This window comes from Globicephala melas, chromosome 2 (genome assembly GCF_963455315.2).
Source record: "Globicephala melas chromosome 2, mGloMel1.2, whole genome shotgun sequence".
Lineage (NCBI taxonomy): Eukaryota > Metazoa > Chordata > Mammalia > Artiodactyla > Delphinidae > Globicephala > Globicephala melas.
In genome coordinates this window covers 38,977,379-38,992,996 of record NC_083315.2, presented here as the reverse complement: position 1 = coordinate 38,992,996, position 15,618 = coordinate 38,977,379, and the positions used below count along the sequence as shown (strand labels likewise).

The 15,618-nt window shown below is 47.2% G+C and overlaps 1 protein-coding gene across 6 annotated transcripts in view; it reads right to left on the bottom strand.

Moving 5' to 3' along the window:
• NTRK3 (neurotrophic receptor tyrosine kinase 3) overlaps positions 1-15,618 on the bottom strand; it is a 386,072-nt gene that overhangs the window by 258,767 nt on the left and 111,687 nt on the right. For all 6 annotated transcript variants that reach the window (XM_060293880.1, XM_060293879.1, XM_030878684.2 and 3 more), the window contains exons 4-8: positions 14,876-14,944; positions 5,466-5,623; positions 4,536-4,678; positions 3,764-3,905; positions 2,987-3,283 (exon numbers count right to left, since the gene is read on the bottom strand). In XM_060293880.1, the coding sequence (XP_060149863.1) occupies positions 2,987-3,283; positions 3,764-3,905; positions 4,536-4,678; positions 5,466-5,623; positions 14,876-14,944 (809 nt within the window). The remainder of the gene's footprint in view (positions 1-2,986; positions 3,284-3,763; positions 3,906-4,535; positions 4,679-5,465; positions 5,624-14,875; positions 14,945-15,618) is intronic.

Sequence of the window (15,618 nt, the reverse complement as noted above, 5' to 3'; positions counted from 1 at the left end):
ATAAAATCAAACAGTAATTCTGTGCTTACTCTGTGCCAAGCACTGTGGGAAATATTTTAGGTGGATTAATCTACTATGTGCGAATTAATCTTCACTACAATCTTTGAGGCAGAAGCAGGGGATTGAGTAATTTGCCTGAGATCACAGAACTGATAAGCAATTGAATGAGAATCTGAATCTTGGCGTTGTGACTCCATAACCACTACCCTAGTAAACTACCTGAAGGCTGTCTGTTAGAACTTACCAGCTTGATTAGAGAGCAACGACCAGATCTAGAACTCCTAAACTCAACTCCTAAACTCTCCACCTAGAATCCTAGTCGTAGCCAACAGCTATTGAACCTTCCCTCTATCCGGACACAGAGCTAAACACTGGGTGGACATCACTTCATTCATCCTCAGGGCAATTTAGGCAGGAGCTCTGATTATCATTCCCATTTCACAGATGAAGAAACAGAGGCACCGAGCAGTGATCATCCTTCACCTCACGCCACAGACAGGATAATACTTCCATCTGTCTGATTTCAGAACCCTTGCTCTTAATGTCTGTTTTGCTGCCTGGGAGCGAGAGGGGTACAGATGACAAATACAATGTCCCCACACCACAGCAAGAGAAAAGCAGGAGTCCACTGAGAGCCTTTGTATCCAGGCTCAGCAGGTGCGAGGTTTACTGTCCACTCTCCTGGATAATTTACTCTCCTGACGCCTAGATATTTTGTCTCTTGACATGACTGGCCCATCTTTTCCCTGTCACTGCCTTTCCATCATCCACTGACTCCTTTACAAACAAGCAAACCTTCACACAGGATGGCCCTGGCAGGGTGTAGATGGGTTTGAGGGACCCACTGCAGGTGAGCTGTTTCCCTTCAAGTTCCTCTGTAACTTCACCCTCCCTCTGGCCTCCTGGGTCCACAAATGTCATGGCAGGAGATGGCAAACGAGGGAGTGTCTGAATTTTCGGGGGCGGGGGGCTTGTTAAAATACAGACTGCCAGGCCCCACCCCACAGTTTCTGATTCAGTAGGTTTGGGTGGGGCTCCAGGATTTGAGTTCTAACACCTGCCCAGGTGATGCTGATGTTGCTGGTCTGGAGACCACTCTTCGAGAACCACTGGCCTGAGGAGAACTGAAAAGGTGACAGGCATATCCAGAGATGAAGAGGAGGGGCAGCTGTGTCTCTTGGGGACAGAGGAGGTGTCTGTATGGCTGCAAGGATGCAGAGAACTGCTTCCCTCCCAAGGCGAGGGAGGACAAAGGAAAAGCCGTGGCCACTGCTCCTGCTGCCCCATGGCCAGGACACCCTCTGCATGCAGAAGCCAGGGTGGCTCCCCCTCCCTCCCAAGCATTCCAGGGCTCCCTGCTCTCACCAGGCCCCAGAAGCTTCCCTTTGGAAACAGAAGCATGACTTTGGCGAGGGCTTCACTCCTCGCCCATCAGGGAGTGTCGACTCTCCTCTTTAAAAACAGATTCCATTCTCTAATCACCAGATGGGCACAAGCAGGGCAAAGGGCCACTCCAGCCCTTTATGCCAACAAAGCCTAGCCTGACTTTGGCCCCAAAAAGCAAAGTATCTCTGCATCTAAAAGCTGCTGCTTCTGCAGTGCAAGACAGGACTCTTTCAGCTCCCGTGTGGCCCACAGTGGGAAGTGTCCTGAGGCCTCTCACTGGGCATACTTGGAATGATGTTGGAAATGTAGGACCATATGGGATGGCCAGGGTCTCAAACATCGGCACGTTCTCAGTCCTCTCCTGAGTGATGGCTCCACCATCCCCTGGCCCTCAGTGGCAAGAATTTAGCTTCCCAGGCAGCCTCATCTCTCCAGAGTTTCTCTCAAAGCCTCTAAAGTTCGAGTTTCCTTGCACTAAGATTAAAAAGGCCTCTTGGAACTGCTACCCTCTGATTATCTGTATGCTGTGAAATCACCTTCACAGAAGCAGATGCTGCACAGTGCTAGTACTCCAATGCCCTGTGTGTGTGTGAGAGAGAGACAGAGAGATCGAGATCAGCCTTTACACTCCCCTTTATCTCATTAGAATCCTGGATTTCCAGGAATTGAAGGCCAAGAGGTCTGTTCCCAGCAGACATCACCAAGGTCATCAAAGATATATGGCTTCACTGACAGAAACTTATCAGCTACCAAAACCACCCCCAAGAGATGCTGCAACCACTTTCACTAAACTCTTGGGAGTATTTTCTTCTCCTCTAACTTCAGGAAGGTATTTGAAATATTCTAGCCCAGACAGAGAAAGACAAGACTCCCCTCCCAAATATTCAAACAAAGTTCTCTCATCATTTCAATGACCCCGTCCACTAGAATCAGCACCATCCAGGCTGACAGCATCAGGTACCCTCCACCCATCAGCTCACCACGGAGCTAGAGGAAAAGAGCCACAGACCTGGAAACCCAGCCAAGGCCTTATTACTACCCAGCAAGTGGAAAGATTCTGTTCACTGGCCTGTTACATGTGGGGTTGAACCAGATAGACCCTGAAGCCCCTTGTAATGGAAGGTCATCAAACCATCGTTAGGTACCAAAGCCTGTGATACATGCTTTGTCTACTTTAAAAGTATTTAAAAGTCACGAGATTCTTATGGGAGAAGTACAATCATGCCCATTTCACAGATGAAGGTATTGAGGCAACGATCATGCCCAGAGTCCCCCAACAAAAAAAAGAATTGGGTCCAGATTTTCCGCCATTCTTATCCACCTCTCAAGTCCCCACTTTCTCTACCGTAACACCATATGCCCTTATATGTACAGCTGTGTACTTCTGAGGGGGTCTTGGGTTTCACTGTGACTGCTATTGGAAATCAGAGACTTCATCTAGTTTACACAAAATTCTGGTGGTGGCTGAGTATGTTCCAGTGTGTGTTTGGTTGTCGATGACAGTATTTGTGTTGATGCTGCTTCTCCTCTCAAGCCCCCACTCCCCGTCCCACTGAGCTCCTGGAGGGGATCAGTCACCCCAGAGCAGCCCTGCCCTCACCTGGAAAGGGCTCCTTGAGGAAGTGGCCATTGATGGTCTGGTTGGCTGTGCCCAGGGGGTTCTTGGCGATGAGGGTATAGTTGCCGTTGTTGTAGTGGGTGGGCTTGTTGAAGAGCAGGCAGCCCTCGGAGACCTCGCCCTCCTGGTAGTACTCCACGTGGATGATCTTGGACTCACGCAGCGGCTGCCCGTTATGCAGCCAGTGCAGTGTGGGCGGCGGGTTGCCGCGCACCACGAACTCGATGCAATGTTCCAGGCGCAGCTCAGGCTCCTCCAGGCTCACCACGCGTGGGGGGTCTGCCGGGGAAAGGCCAGCTGACACCCAGAACACAGAGCCTCTGGTGTCCCAGAGCAGCCTTCCAGGAGCTGAGGTGGGCAATCCAATTCTTCCCCACCCCGCTTTAAAAAGACCTGAGGGAATCAGAGGTTCCCCCCCAACACCACCCCCAAAGAGGGGAAGAGATGTCTGTCTTCACTCAAGCTTCCTGGATCCACTACAGCTGGAGGGTTCCCTCTCATGACCTTTTAGGGGTTTAGCAAAAGGCAGACTTGGAGTAAAGTCAGAGCTGAGTTGGAGGTGCATCATCTTCTGAGGGACAGGGACACCCCTTCTGGGGTTACTAGCCAAGGACTGACTTGATTTGCTCAGTCCTGCCCCACAGGAGTCTTTCTGCCCTTCCTGGTGGACCAGGCCCATTGCAGCAGCTCTGCCTGGCCCCAGCCTCCTATGCTGAGATCCCCAGGGTCCCAGCCGCCCCCCACAGGGCATCCGCTCACAGTGGACAGTGAGGGCGACGCTGGCATTGCTCATGCCCACCACGTTCTCTGCAATGCACGTCAGGGTGAAGCCGTTGTCCTCACTCGTCACATTTACCAGCGTCAGGTTGATGGCGTGTACATTGGTCCAGTTCAGATTTGTCTAAAAACCCAATAAAAAAACCAATAATCATGTGTATAAAATAAGCTGCAGGGATGTATTGTACAACATGGAGAATAGAGCTAATATTTTATAATAACTAAAAAAATGTTTGACTGTACATTTTAAGTTATGTACACTTTACCACAATAAAAATTTAGGAAAAGATAAAAGAAAAATTAGATGATGGTACAAAAAAAAAGACAACAATCAAACAGTTTCTACAAGGGCGGCTCCCCCACCTAACCCCCAAACACCTTTAGGAATCAAAAGGAAAGCTGAGCAGTAGGTGAAGGAGGCCTTGCTGGTGAAGGCACATTGACCAAGGGCCAAGCTCTCTACAGTCAAGAGCTCAGGTAACACTCACACTTATCCCATGAGATGAATGGTAGCATTATACCCATTTCACAGATGAGGAAAGTAAGGTACAGAGATGTTTATAGCATGTTCAAGATCAAGTTGGCTAGAAAATGTTGCAGCTGCGTGGAACCCATATCTATGTGCTTCTTCCTATAGAAATAGGACCACAAACTTCCCTTCCTCTTCTTCCTTATTCTCACGTCTCTTGCTTCTATTCATGACTTTAGCTCATTAAGACTAAGAGGTGATAGGTCCCAAGCTTCAGACGCCTACCTGGTGGGTGTTGATGGACTGCAGTCCGGTGACTATCCAGTCCACGTCGGGCAGGGGCGATCCAGAGCCATTGCAAGTGATGACAGCATTATCACCCTCCCGTACGGTCAGGTTGGCATGGCTCACACTGATCTCAGGCAGGTCTGGGAGGGAGGACAGGGTGGGTGAAAAAACAGGCAAATACTTGCTACCAAAACTTTGTCCATGGGGGCAATGGTGGCACTGCTTGGTTTGTCCAATAATGACTCCACAAAACCTGCGTGACCTCTCAGAAGTCCCCCAAGTCCCAGAAGCTTCACACCACCTCCCAAGCAGATGGTAGAACTCAAGATTTAAGCCCATGCAGTTGGACGTGGTGGTTGGGGAGCAGGGATTGGTGAGGAGGACAGTTGCTGAAGGAATGCAGCTCTAACAATGACATCAAATGACATCTTCCACTTGGGGCACTGGTTCTCAAAACTTTGGTCCGCTTCAGACTCCCATGGGGATCTTGCTAGAAATTCAGATTTCCAAACTCATCTCCAGATATTCTGATCTCTTAAGTCTGTGGATGGACCCAGACATCTGCTTCTCTAAAAGTGCCTTAGATGCTCCTGATACAGGAGATCCAGAGACCACACCTGGACATAACACTCCTTCAGGTTTGCTTAACAGGGAACTAACAGAGAGAAAGGACTCTGGTCCAATGACAAAGAGCACACTTAACCCTTTTCTGCATCCCTGGAACCAACCTTCCCATGGCTGGCTGATGAAGAGACAAGAATGAGCAAGGAGGTAAGAGGGGAGCCAGATCTGCACCCAATGCAGAGTTCAAGGCTGGGAGGGCAGTGGGGAAGGAAGGCCCTGGCTTTCCCAGCTGATGCGCAGCACCGTCCCTGGTGTCTGAGGGAGGCCCGCGTGGAGCCAGCTGGGACTGGGCGGCTCACTCACCGCACTGACTGATGTTCATGCGAAAAAGTGGGAGCTGGGAGCCATCGGCACTGATGCAGTAGAGGTTCTGGCTGTTCAGCTTGGCCTCCCCCTGCTCCTGCCACAGCTGCATCCAGCGGATGTCACAGCTGCAGTTGAAGAAGTTCTGCTCCAACCTCCTGTGGGCGAGAAGCGAGGGAAGGGAGCCCCTGAACCGAAGGTGGCCCAGCTCCCTCCCAGGGCTGTGAGGCCATGCATGGGCCCCCACCTGCTCCTCAGGGACTAAGGAGATAAGGGTTTAGCAAGGTCTCCAAAGAAATAAAAAATACTTATAGAAGTCCATGAATTTATTTAGTTTTTAAACAAATAAACTCATTCCAAAAAAATCCACTCCACTGAACTTACCTGCCAAAGAGACCTTTAAAATACATCGGCTTGGGAAGCTCCTCTTCTCAAAACCCTCCACTGGCCTCCCAACTCTTTGAAAGTCAGAGTCAAAGGCCTACGGGATCTATACCACCCTCTGTCACCTCTCTGACTTCATTGCCTGCCTCACCCTCTCCTCCTCTTCTTCAGCCACTCTGACCTTGCTGTGTGTCAAGTTTACCAGGATGACCTGCATGCTCCTGCCTCAGGGCCTTTGCACTTGTTGTCCTTTCTGCCTACAGAGTTTGGACTGAGAACATATCTGCTAGATCAACTCCCTCCCTTCATTAAGGAATCATATAGCCTTCTCTGACCACTTCTATAGGAAAGTTACCACCAACCCCTGCCCTCACATTGCCCAGTCCCTTGCCTGACTATTTTCTTCTTTCTGGTATTTGTCACTGCCCAGCATCACTTTAAATATTTATTTGCTTGCTTGCAAGTTTGGGGCTAGCAGATGCAAATTAGTATATATAGAACGGATAAACAAAATAAATCTAAAAATTAAAAAATAAATATTTGCTTGCTTGTTTATTATCTGTCTCCCCAAATAAAAATTAAGTTCCATCAAAGTCAGAGACATTGCCTATTAGGTTCATTGCTATATCCCCAGTACCTATAACTAAGCCTGGCATATAAATACCCGTTGAATGAATAAAAGGAGGGAGGAAGGAAGGAAGGGAGGGAGGGAGGGAGGGAGGGAAGGAGGGAGGAAGGAAGAAAGAAGCTATTCTCCCTGGGGAGAAGGTGATTCGCTGTTTCCAATATCTGCTCAAAGCCTATCTTGGGACCAGCTTTATTCCTTCATAAATTCAACAAAATCCTTAATAAGCACCTCATCCATGTCTGGCTGTGGGCTGAGTGCTGCTGAAACAGAAATGAATAATCAGTCCCTGTTTTCCAGGAGCACTCATCTTGGTAAAGAAGACTGTCTGATAGAGGAAGAGTCAAGTTCAAGGCCTTCCTTCTCCATTCATTTTCCTTGTGACTTAGAGGGAGTCATCTCCTTGGGGGGACAATTGAAGGGCATAAGCTGATGTAAAACTCTTAAAGGCAAGGGCACCTGATAAATCTGAATGCCAGGATCACTCAGGGGAACATGATTCTCTTTCTGGACCAGTAAGGGGATGAATCTATTGGTGCCCAGAGGGAGGGCCACTTGGGTAACTGCACTAAGATCCAGGATATTTTTGACAACTGGCAAATTCCAAAGTAGTGAAGCACACATCAGCATTAACCAGCTTTCAGAAAAAAGTGAGGCCCTTGGAAGGGAGGAATCAGTGCTTTCTAGCCAACAGGACAGCACAGGTAGAATGTGCAAACACCCCTGTATGATATCCTCTTAGTCTAAAAGTGCCCATGACTTTGCTCTGCACACCACACTCTTTCAGCAAAGGAGACAAGAACTAACCTTCATCAAGCATCTGCCTCTCACAGCTGCACTCAGAGCCAGCCAGTCTCTCGTCGTCATGCACAAGAGGGACCCCCTCCTACGTTTGGAGGAGTCAAGTCACGTGCTCAAGGTCCCTCGGCTGGTATGTGACAAAGCAGGGCTTCAAAGCTTAGCCTGTTGGACTCCAAAATTCATGTACTTTCCCCGCCATCTATCACGTGTAAGGCGTAGCTAGATGGGAGATTCTAGGAGGAGTAAGCAGGATCCCTGAACTTTGGAAGCTTGTGGAGGGAAAGACTGGGGAAGAGTTAGAGGGATGATGCAGGCTGGACTGTGGAAACAGGAAAGAAAGCTTGTGCTACAGCAGGAGCACCTGGAAATAAAGCTGGAAGGGCAAGTGGAAGCCAGATGGTGGAGGACATTCACTGCCACATCAGGAAGCTTGAAATGCATCCAAGAGGCAGTGGGAACCACCGAGGCCCTTGTAGTTGGAGAATGAAGTGAACAAAACTGTAAGAGTAATCCAGCAATGTTGAACAGGATCAACCAGAGAGGAGGACAGCCGGAGACTGGGACCCCGGTTAGGATGTCTGATAAACACAGGGTCACCGTGTACAGTGCTGAAGTTCATGCATGTCTCAATGCACCCAGCCAAAGGGATGAATGGGGGATGAAATCCAGCCTGCATACCCTTGACCAGACCCGGTACCTGGCATGGGGCTCTATCCACCCAGAAGAGGCATCTTTTCTCATTCACATATAGGTACCATATAGGCTAGCAGGCTCCAGGTCAATGTTCTCCAACTTTTTGGTCTCAGCACTCCTTTTCACTCTTAAAGATGACTGAGAGTCTCAAAGAACTTTTAGGTGGAGTATATCTATCACGATTTACCATATTAAAAATTAAAACTGAGAAAAATTTAAAACACAAGAACGCATTAGCACAAACTCCATCAAGCATCAGAGGAATGATGTTAACGTATGTCACGTGGCCTCTGGAAAACTCCACTGCCCACGGGAATGAAAAAGGCAAGTAACATCTCAGGGTTATTATGAAAATAGATTTAACATCTTGGTCTCCCTGTAAGGGTCTTGGGGATCCCCATGGGACCCTGGACCACCATGAGAGAAGGGCTGCCTAGTTACTAAGAGCCTGGAGTAGAGAGGTAAAAATTGGGGAGAAGGAAGGCGAAGATGGACCAAACATCATAAAGGAAGACACGGTGGTATTTGGTGCTTCCTTGGAGGTAGAAGAAAAGGAAAGAGTAAAAGATGACCCCAAGGTTTTAAGCTCCAGGGAATAGGAAGTCAATGGAAGACAGAAGTATCTTCGGTTGAAAACAGAAGAGAAAAACCAGTGGAGAGGAAGAGGGGAAACATATTAGGAATCGGGTCAGGGCAGGGCTGGGGGTGGGGAGGGAAAGGTAAGGTCCTAGAGCAGCAAAGTGACGGATGAGGTCCAGGACCCTTGGAGGGGTTTGCCCTGGGGTCAAGGCAGATGCTTCTGCAGCTGAGAAATGAGGGAGAGGAGAGAGAAAAGGTAGACAGGAGAAAATGAGAGAGAAGTCAAAAAAATAATTGGATAATAACGTTTGCATTGCATTTACTCTGTGCCCAGCACTACGCTGAAGGCCTTACATGCCTCACCAGCTCTGACCCTCACAACAAGGAGGAAGCAGGGGAAGGGAACGTCTGAGGGCTTCCTTAGGAAACACAGGAGGTCAAACTCCCTGTCCGGCGTTTCTGGGGAAGGGGAGTGGAACAGTGGTTGGGAGTCACGCGGTAGGGGCTGTGAGGAGAGGCCTGGCAGCCCTGCTGGAAGGATACTGAGGGTCCAGATGCCGGAACACATGCACACTGAACCAGGTCAGCCTGATTTTTCCCAGTTGCTTACTTGACAAGATGTGGTCATTCATTATTAAGTAGCTGTAAAAATACAAATTACCCACCTGGGTGGAAAATACTAGACAAGTGAGAGTCTTGGCCAGGCTGCTTCAAGCTACATGTGCTTTATTCAGTATCCCAACATCTCAGGGGTCCCCCAGAAAGGTGGACGGTGCCACAGCGTCCTGAGGCTGGCAGGGGAATCCAGTGAGATATGTGGGGTGTGTCTTAGACCCTTCCAGGCATGGGCACGCTAAAAGTTTGTTTGTTTCCCTCCGACTTTTTCCTCCAGAAGGCATGCACCATGCGACCTGGTCGTTTCCTCCAACCCAGGGTCTCCTGGAAACTGCAGAAGAACTTTGCGTTCTTCCCGCCATCCCTCTGGACTCTCCTCCTGGACAACAAGACATACATACGGCAGAAAGCATTTTCAGTCTCAGAACAGATGCCCTGGGCATCTCACCGAGCAAATCCACTATCGTCTTCATATCCTGACAAGAGGGGTCAAACAGTGAGGTGGACCAGAAGCAAAGAACGGCAAGTCCTGGGTCTAAATGATGCTGTCCATTCTCGCATCAAATCAGGTCTGGAGCAGAGGGGCCTTCAGCCAGGGCTTCAGGGGCAGACTCAAGGAGCCTAAAGCAAGCCTTCCCCTGCTCCATCAATAATGCAGGCGGCCGCATGAATAATACAACAGCAGCTGCTTCACGGCAAAGATTACCAACACCCAGCCCTTTCCTCAAGATGGCCCAGGGCCTAATCGTAGGGCCCTTGGGGCTTCCCACAGATTAACTCAGCCCCATCCGAGTTTGTGCACAAAGACACTTTGCTGAACAGCCAAGGCCAAGACTGAGTGTTTAAAAAACACTGATTCCCCACTAGTCATCACTCTGGTTTTCTTCCCTCCGCAGCATCAGTGCTGCCAGTGGCAATCCATGGCCAGGTAGTGAAATATGGGGAGGGGGCCCGAATCTGTTGTCACAGAAGAAAACATGCCCAAAGGGCACCCTGGAGATGCCAACAGTCCTGTGGTTAAAAAAATATCCAAACAAAAGATCTGAGTTGAGCCAGTTGTGTCACCTTGGGCAACTATAGTAGATTGAATAGTGTCTCACCCATCCCCCAAAATTTGTCAAAGTCCTAAGCCCCAGTAGCTGTGAATGTGACCTTATTTGGAAATAGAGTCTTTGCAGATATAACCAAGTTAAGGATGATGGATGAGATCATTCTGGATTACCGTGGGCCCGAAATCCAGTGACTGGTATCTATATAAGAGAAAAGAGGGAAAGATCAAAGACAAAGAGGAAGATGGCCACATGAAGACGGAGGCAGAGACCGGAGTGGTGCTGCCACAAGCCAAGCAACACCAGGAGCCACCAGAAGCTGGAAAAGGCAAGGAAGGATGCTCCCTAGAGCCTTGGAAGAGTGTGTAGTCCTCCTGATACCTTGATTTTGGACTTCTGGCCTCCAGAAGAGTGAGAGAATCACTTTCTATTGTTTGAAGCCCCTAGATTTGTGGGAATATGTTAAGGCAGCCCTAGGAAATGAATACAGCAAGTATTCATTCAGCCTGAATTCTCCAAGGCTCTGTTTTAACGTCTGTAAAATGGGGTAATTGTGCTCAATCTGCCTTCTTCACAGTTACTATGAGGATTAGTGATAATATATGTTAACGTGCTTTGTGAAGTAAAAGGGGCTATAAAGAGGCCCAAAATGATTATTATAATAACAGTATTATTAACATGATTGTTGAGTGATTTTGAGAGCCGTGGCAAGTGGTCAGGGCCAGGACTAGGGGAAGGAAAGTGACAGGATCAGCACAAACCCATCCCCAAAATTGAGTTAATATTTTACCAAGTCGATTAAATCTGTAAATTATACCAGAGGTAATTATCACTTTGCTTTAAGAAAATGAAATATTCCAATCTATTTTAATCATGTCTGCTCCATGCATGCAGGGTATTAAGAGAAGCCTATTCGAGATACACTAATGGTCCTTAGGGTATTTCTGGAGGGTTTCTGTGCTGTGAGTTTATATCCTTTGGTGCCTCTTGCCTTTGCTTAAATGGTATCATGGGATTCAGAATCCAAGCTTCTTTTCTTTCCAATTCATTCTTTACCTCTAAGTCAATCTCTTTGATTCTTGCTCAGCTTTCTGGACAGACTGTTCCCATCTTCTCGGTAAAGTGAAAATACCATCTTGCCATAAACAGAAACTTCGGAGAGCACTTTGCAACACCAACTCAAATTTCTCCAAACCCATGCCATTGAAAGAGTGCTGGCTACTCAGAAGCCAGTCTTGAAATATGCTTCTGGTTCCATCAGTAAGAGAAAAACACAGCCTGGACAGTTGAGAGGCGGGCCAGGTGCCCGGCCAAGACCACACCCTTCATCTCACAAAAGTAAATGAGAAATGAGTGAAGGAAGTCTCTGGCACACGGTAAGGGCTCTGAGATGCTAACTTGTTTGGATTTTTTCCCCCTTTGATTCCTCTGAGGGGACCCGCCATCTTGAGTTCTGGCGGAAGGGGACGCATAGCATGAGGGCTATGGTGCTGAGTTGGGTAAGGAAAGAGCTGGTCTTTGAAAACAACAGACCTGGATGGTGGCAATGCTAATAATCACAATACTAATTCCCATTTACTTGCCATGTGATGTTGGACCAGTTATTTCACGTGGCCAAGCCTCCAATCCCTCATTTGTCAAACTGGGTTTAAGCATACCTCCTCTGTGGGATTGTTCCAGGGGTGAGACAGGACCTCGTATATATTAGATACTCAATATACACCTCTTTTTTCTCCTTCTCTGCTACTGGAAAAGTTGCAGACACTCAGCCCTTCTGATGGGGAATCCCAACAGCATTAGTTCTTCTATCAAGGATCAGAGGAGGGGCTGCTTGGGGCAGGCAGAGATCCTCAGTGATGGAATAAAACATGCTAAGAAATTGTTGAATGCCCTAGCTTGCTCCTTCTGTTCCTGCAGAAGGTCGCTCGAAGCCTCGCACTTCTGCCCTTGTGTTCTTCTGGCTGCCACAGCTCACAGAGCCATCTCCCTCTGGCCTCTCTCCTCTAGGGCCAAAATTCTTTCTTCCTGGAAATACCCGACCCACGCCCACAGCCCAGCCCACAGGCTCCCCTGGGCAGACTCTGGCAGTCTAGATGGCTCATGGCAGATGGCATCACGTGGACTAACCAGGAAGTCAGACAAGAAAATATGACCGACTCTTCCATTTGCCAGGAACTGGGACTGTTTGGATTTTAATCACAGCCACAGCTAAGAGCCAACACGCGGCCCCTCCAGCCAAAAGATAAATTTTCCACTCTCAACATTCAATTCTTCCTCAAAAAAATAGACCCCTACCAGGGTGACTGCTCCTTAGAGGGGGGGCTTCTTTATTTTCCAACATATTTTTTTTACTTATTTAACAATATGACAGAAATAAAATACTCCGTGGACATGGTGGCTCTCACACACTGACTCACCCTGAAGGGAACGTCTTCATTCCCCCATAAGTCACATCCAGCTCACTGGTGTATTGATTCACAGGCAAAGATGAATGCAGAATCCCATGATCCTCTGGGAGAAATCTGACATTTTCTTTAAATATATATCCATGGAACAACTGTTTCTAAAACTCCACGAAACAGGTCACCGGGGCAGCACGCCATCGATTTCGCAGCCAATGATTTTTTTAGAAGGAGCACTGAACATTTTCGCAATAATTCAGCCAACAGTAGACCCAGATGTCCCCTGGAGAGATGCTATCCCTGGCCTCCCACAGATGAAGGGGCAGGGGTCCCAGGAGAACTGGATGAAAGACTCCAATTAGCTCCTTTAGGGCAGGGTTCCTGGTCAGTTTTAGAGCAATGTAAGGAAAATCTGCAATTGTGCATTTTTATTTCAAGTTACTGTAGAACAGATCGTTGGATTGAAAACAGATTGAGAAAGTTGGCAGACGGCGAAGCATAGTGGTCAAGATCTTGAGGCCACGTGCTACCATTTAGTTAATGGGTGACCTTAACCAAGATACTAAACCTTGCTAAGTACCCCAGTGTCCCCAAATTTGAAGTGACAGTAGCCATTCTGACTTGATAGCATTGTTATAAGGATTAAATAACTTTCGTAACTCAATAGATTACTTGGCACACTGCCTGGCCCAGAGTAAGATCTCAGAAATCAGTGTTAGTGGTGATCAAAGCAGTCATGTTAATTTACCTCTAACGTCTTTTCCACCTACAAAGAAGGGAATGAACACAATGCATCAAGTTTGACAGTCTGACACTGAGATGTCTGTGACATTGTCCAGTTGTCCAGTGTTTTATAAAAAAATAAGTACATATGCACCTTTTCCCAAGCTCAGGTAGGAGTTTTTATTTGAGTACAGCTGGATGGCAGCCATGTATGACTAAAGAACTCTGATCACTAGAGCTATTGTGCTCATAGCAGAGGAGAAGCCTGGTGGGAGGGGCAAAATCCTAAAGCAGGAAAGCAACCCACAACAGTCTTGTCCTAAACTCTCCAACACTGTCAGAGACCACCTCTGTACTTCCCATCCCTGGAATGGCATTTTTAAGCATCATGTAGGCACTTGGGTCCATAAGGATTAGTAGGGTATGTACAAGACTGTCATGGAGATGTAAATATTCCCCTTCCTGACCAACTGGGTCAGAAAAGGTAAGGTTATGACGCATCCTTGAACTCAGGTCTTACCAGGTGGAGGGAGAACAAGTTGAAAGGCCAACAGCATGGGCGGGGATCCAAGGCCACTCACTGCCTCTTGGTAAAGGATAGAAAGCAATCTGCATTCAGTGAATTTGGATCTGAGTCATCAAGTAAAAGGGAAGACACATGAGCAGTGTCTCTGGAACCCTGACTCCCTAACTCCATCCATGCCTCAATTCCTTTTCAACTTATTCCTTGATTTGTCCCCTCAACATAATATGCCATCCTTCATGCACAGAGATGACCCTGATGACTCACACATCAACATGACTTATTTTTTCCAGCAGGGGTCACGAGTTTTCATTCATCCATCCAATGTGTGTTGGTGCAAAATGGCTGGCTGGGGTGGGAGTACACTGCAAATCTAAGCAGTCCACAAGCAGACTGAATAAATATATGGGCTTAGTCCCTCCAGGATGCCCATACTCAAGCCAAATAGGCTGACAGAAGATCACGAGAAGTGGAAAATACAGGCAATCTGAAGTCAAAGGCCTGGGTTCAAGTCCCGGTTCTGCCAATCCCTAGCAATGTGATCTTGGTTGTGTTTCACATGCCTTTCTGGAGCTCAGAACCCTCACCTGAAAGTGTAGAGATACCTTTTATACAGGAGGTATGATAATACCTACCTCCCATGACATGTGATGATAAATCAAAGGTCATGTAAATGAAAACACACCTAATAATCTATTTATATATTGCAAATGTTATAACTTGATAAGTTATCTTTATTATTATAAATATATATAAATATAAATGTTATTACTAACTACCAACAGATCACAAAACTAGGTCCTGCTAAGAGATGAGATTCCTATCTTCTGAAATGTATTGCGCCCAGAAGGAGCATCAGAAATCAAGGGATGGGGTGGCTCACTCTCACTGAACATGGTACACCCACATCATCCAACCCAAGGAGCCCCTTCAGGTGTACTCCCAGCTTCAGGTGGCTCCACCCAACCTTTGACCACCACTCCACCGACTTGGACAGTCTTCAAAACTGAACTTACAATTCCCGAAGACTCAGCGTCTGGAAGAGCTGCCATGAGAGTGTGGTGAGCCGGTTACTCGACAGGTTTCTGCAAGATTGACAAATAAAGAGGAAATTAAAGGACAATGTGGCATGTCATGCTCTCCGTAGTAAGTGTGGTCATCTCATGGGAGCCTGGCTTTGTTGTTCTTCTCCACTGCTCCCTTCGGCTAACAGTACATCTGACAGTTAGTCGAGGCTACAGATCATGTCTGGAGAGGATGCTGAGACCTTTTAAAAGGCAAGGTTTTACAAATCAAATGAAATAAATAAAAACTCCTTGGTCATTCTCCCATATGCTCTCACCACAATGAAATTTCAGAGAGCCTTTTTAAACCCACCCTTCCACAGGAGGACAGAGAACTCTCAGAGTATAAGGTATACAAACCAGCAAGCATTCTTTTTTTTTTATTTAAGTAGAGTTGTTTTACAATGTTGTGTTAATTTCTGCCGTACAGCAAAGTGATTCAGTTATATATATATATATATATATATATATACTCTTTTTCACATTCTTCTCCATTATGGTTTATTATAGGATACTGAATATAGTTCCCTGTGCTATACAGTAGGACCTTGTTGCTTATCTGTTTTATATATAGTAGTTTGTATCTGCTAAGCCCAAGCTCTTAATTTATCCCTCCCCTTTTTTTTTAGTTACTGAGGTATAACTGACTTACCAAAAAAGCTGTACGTATTTAATGTATATGTCTTGATGAGTTT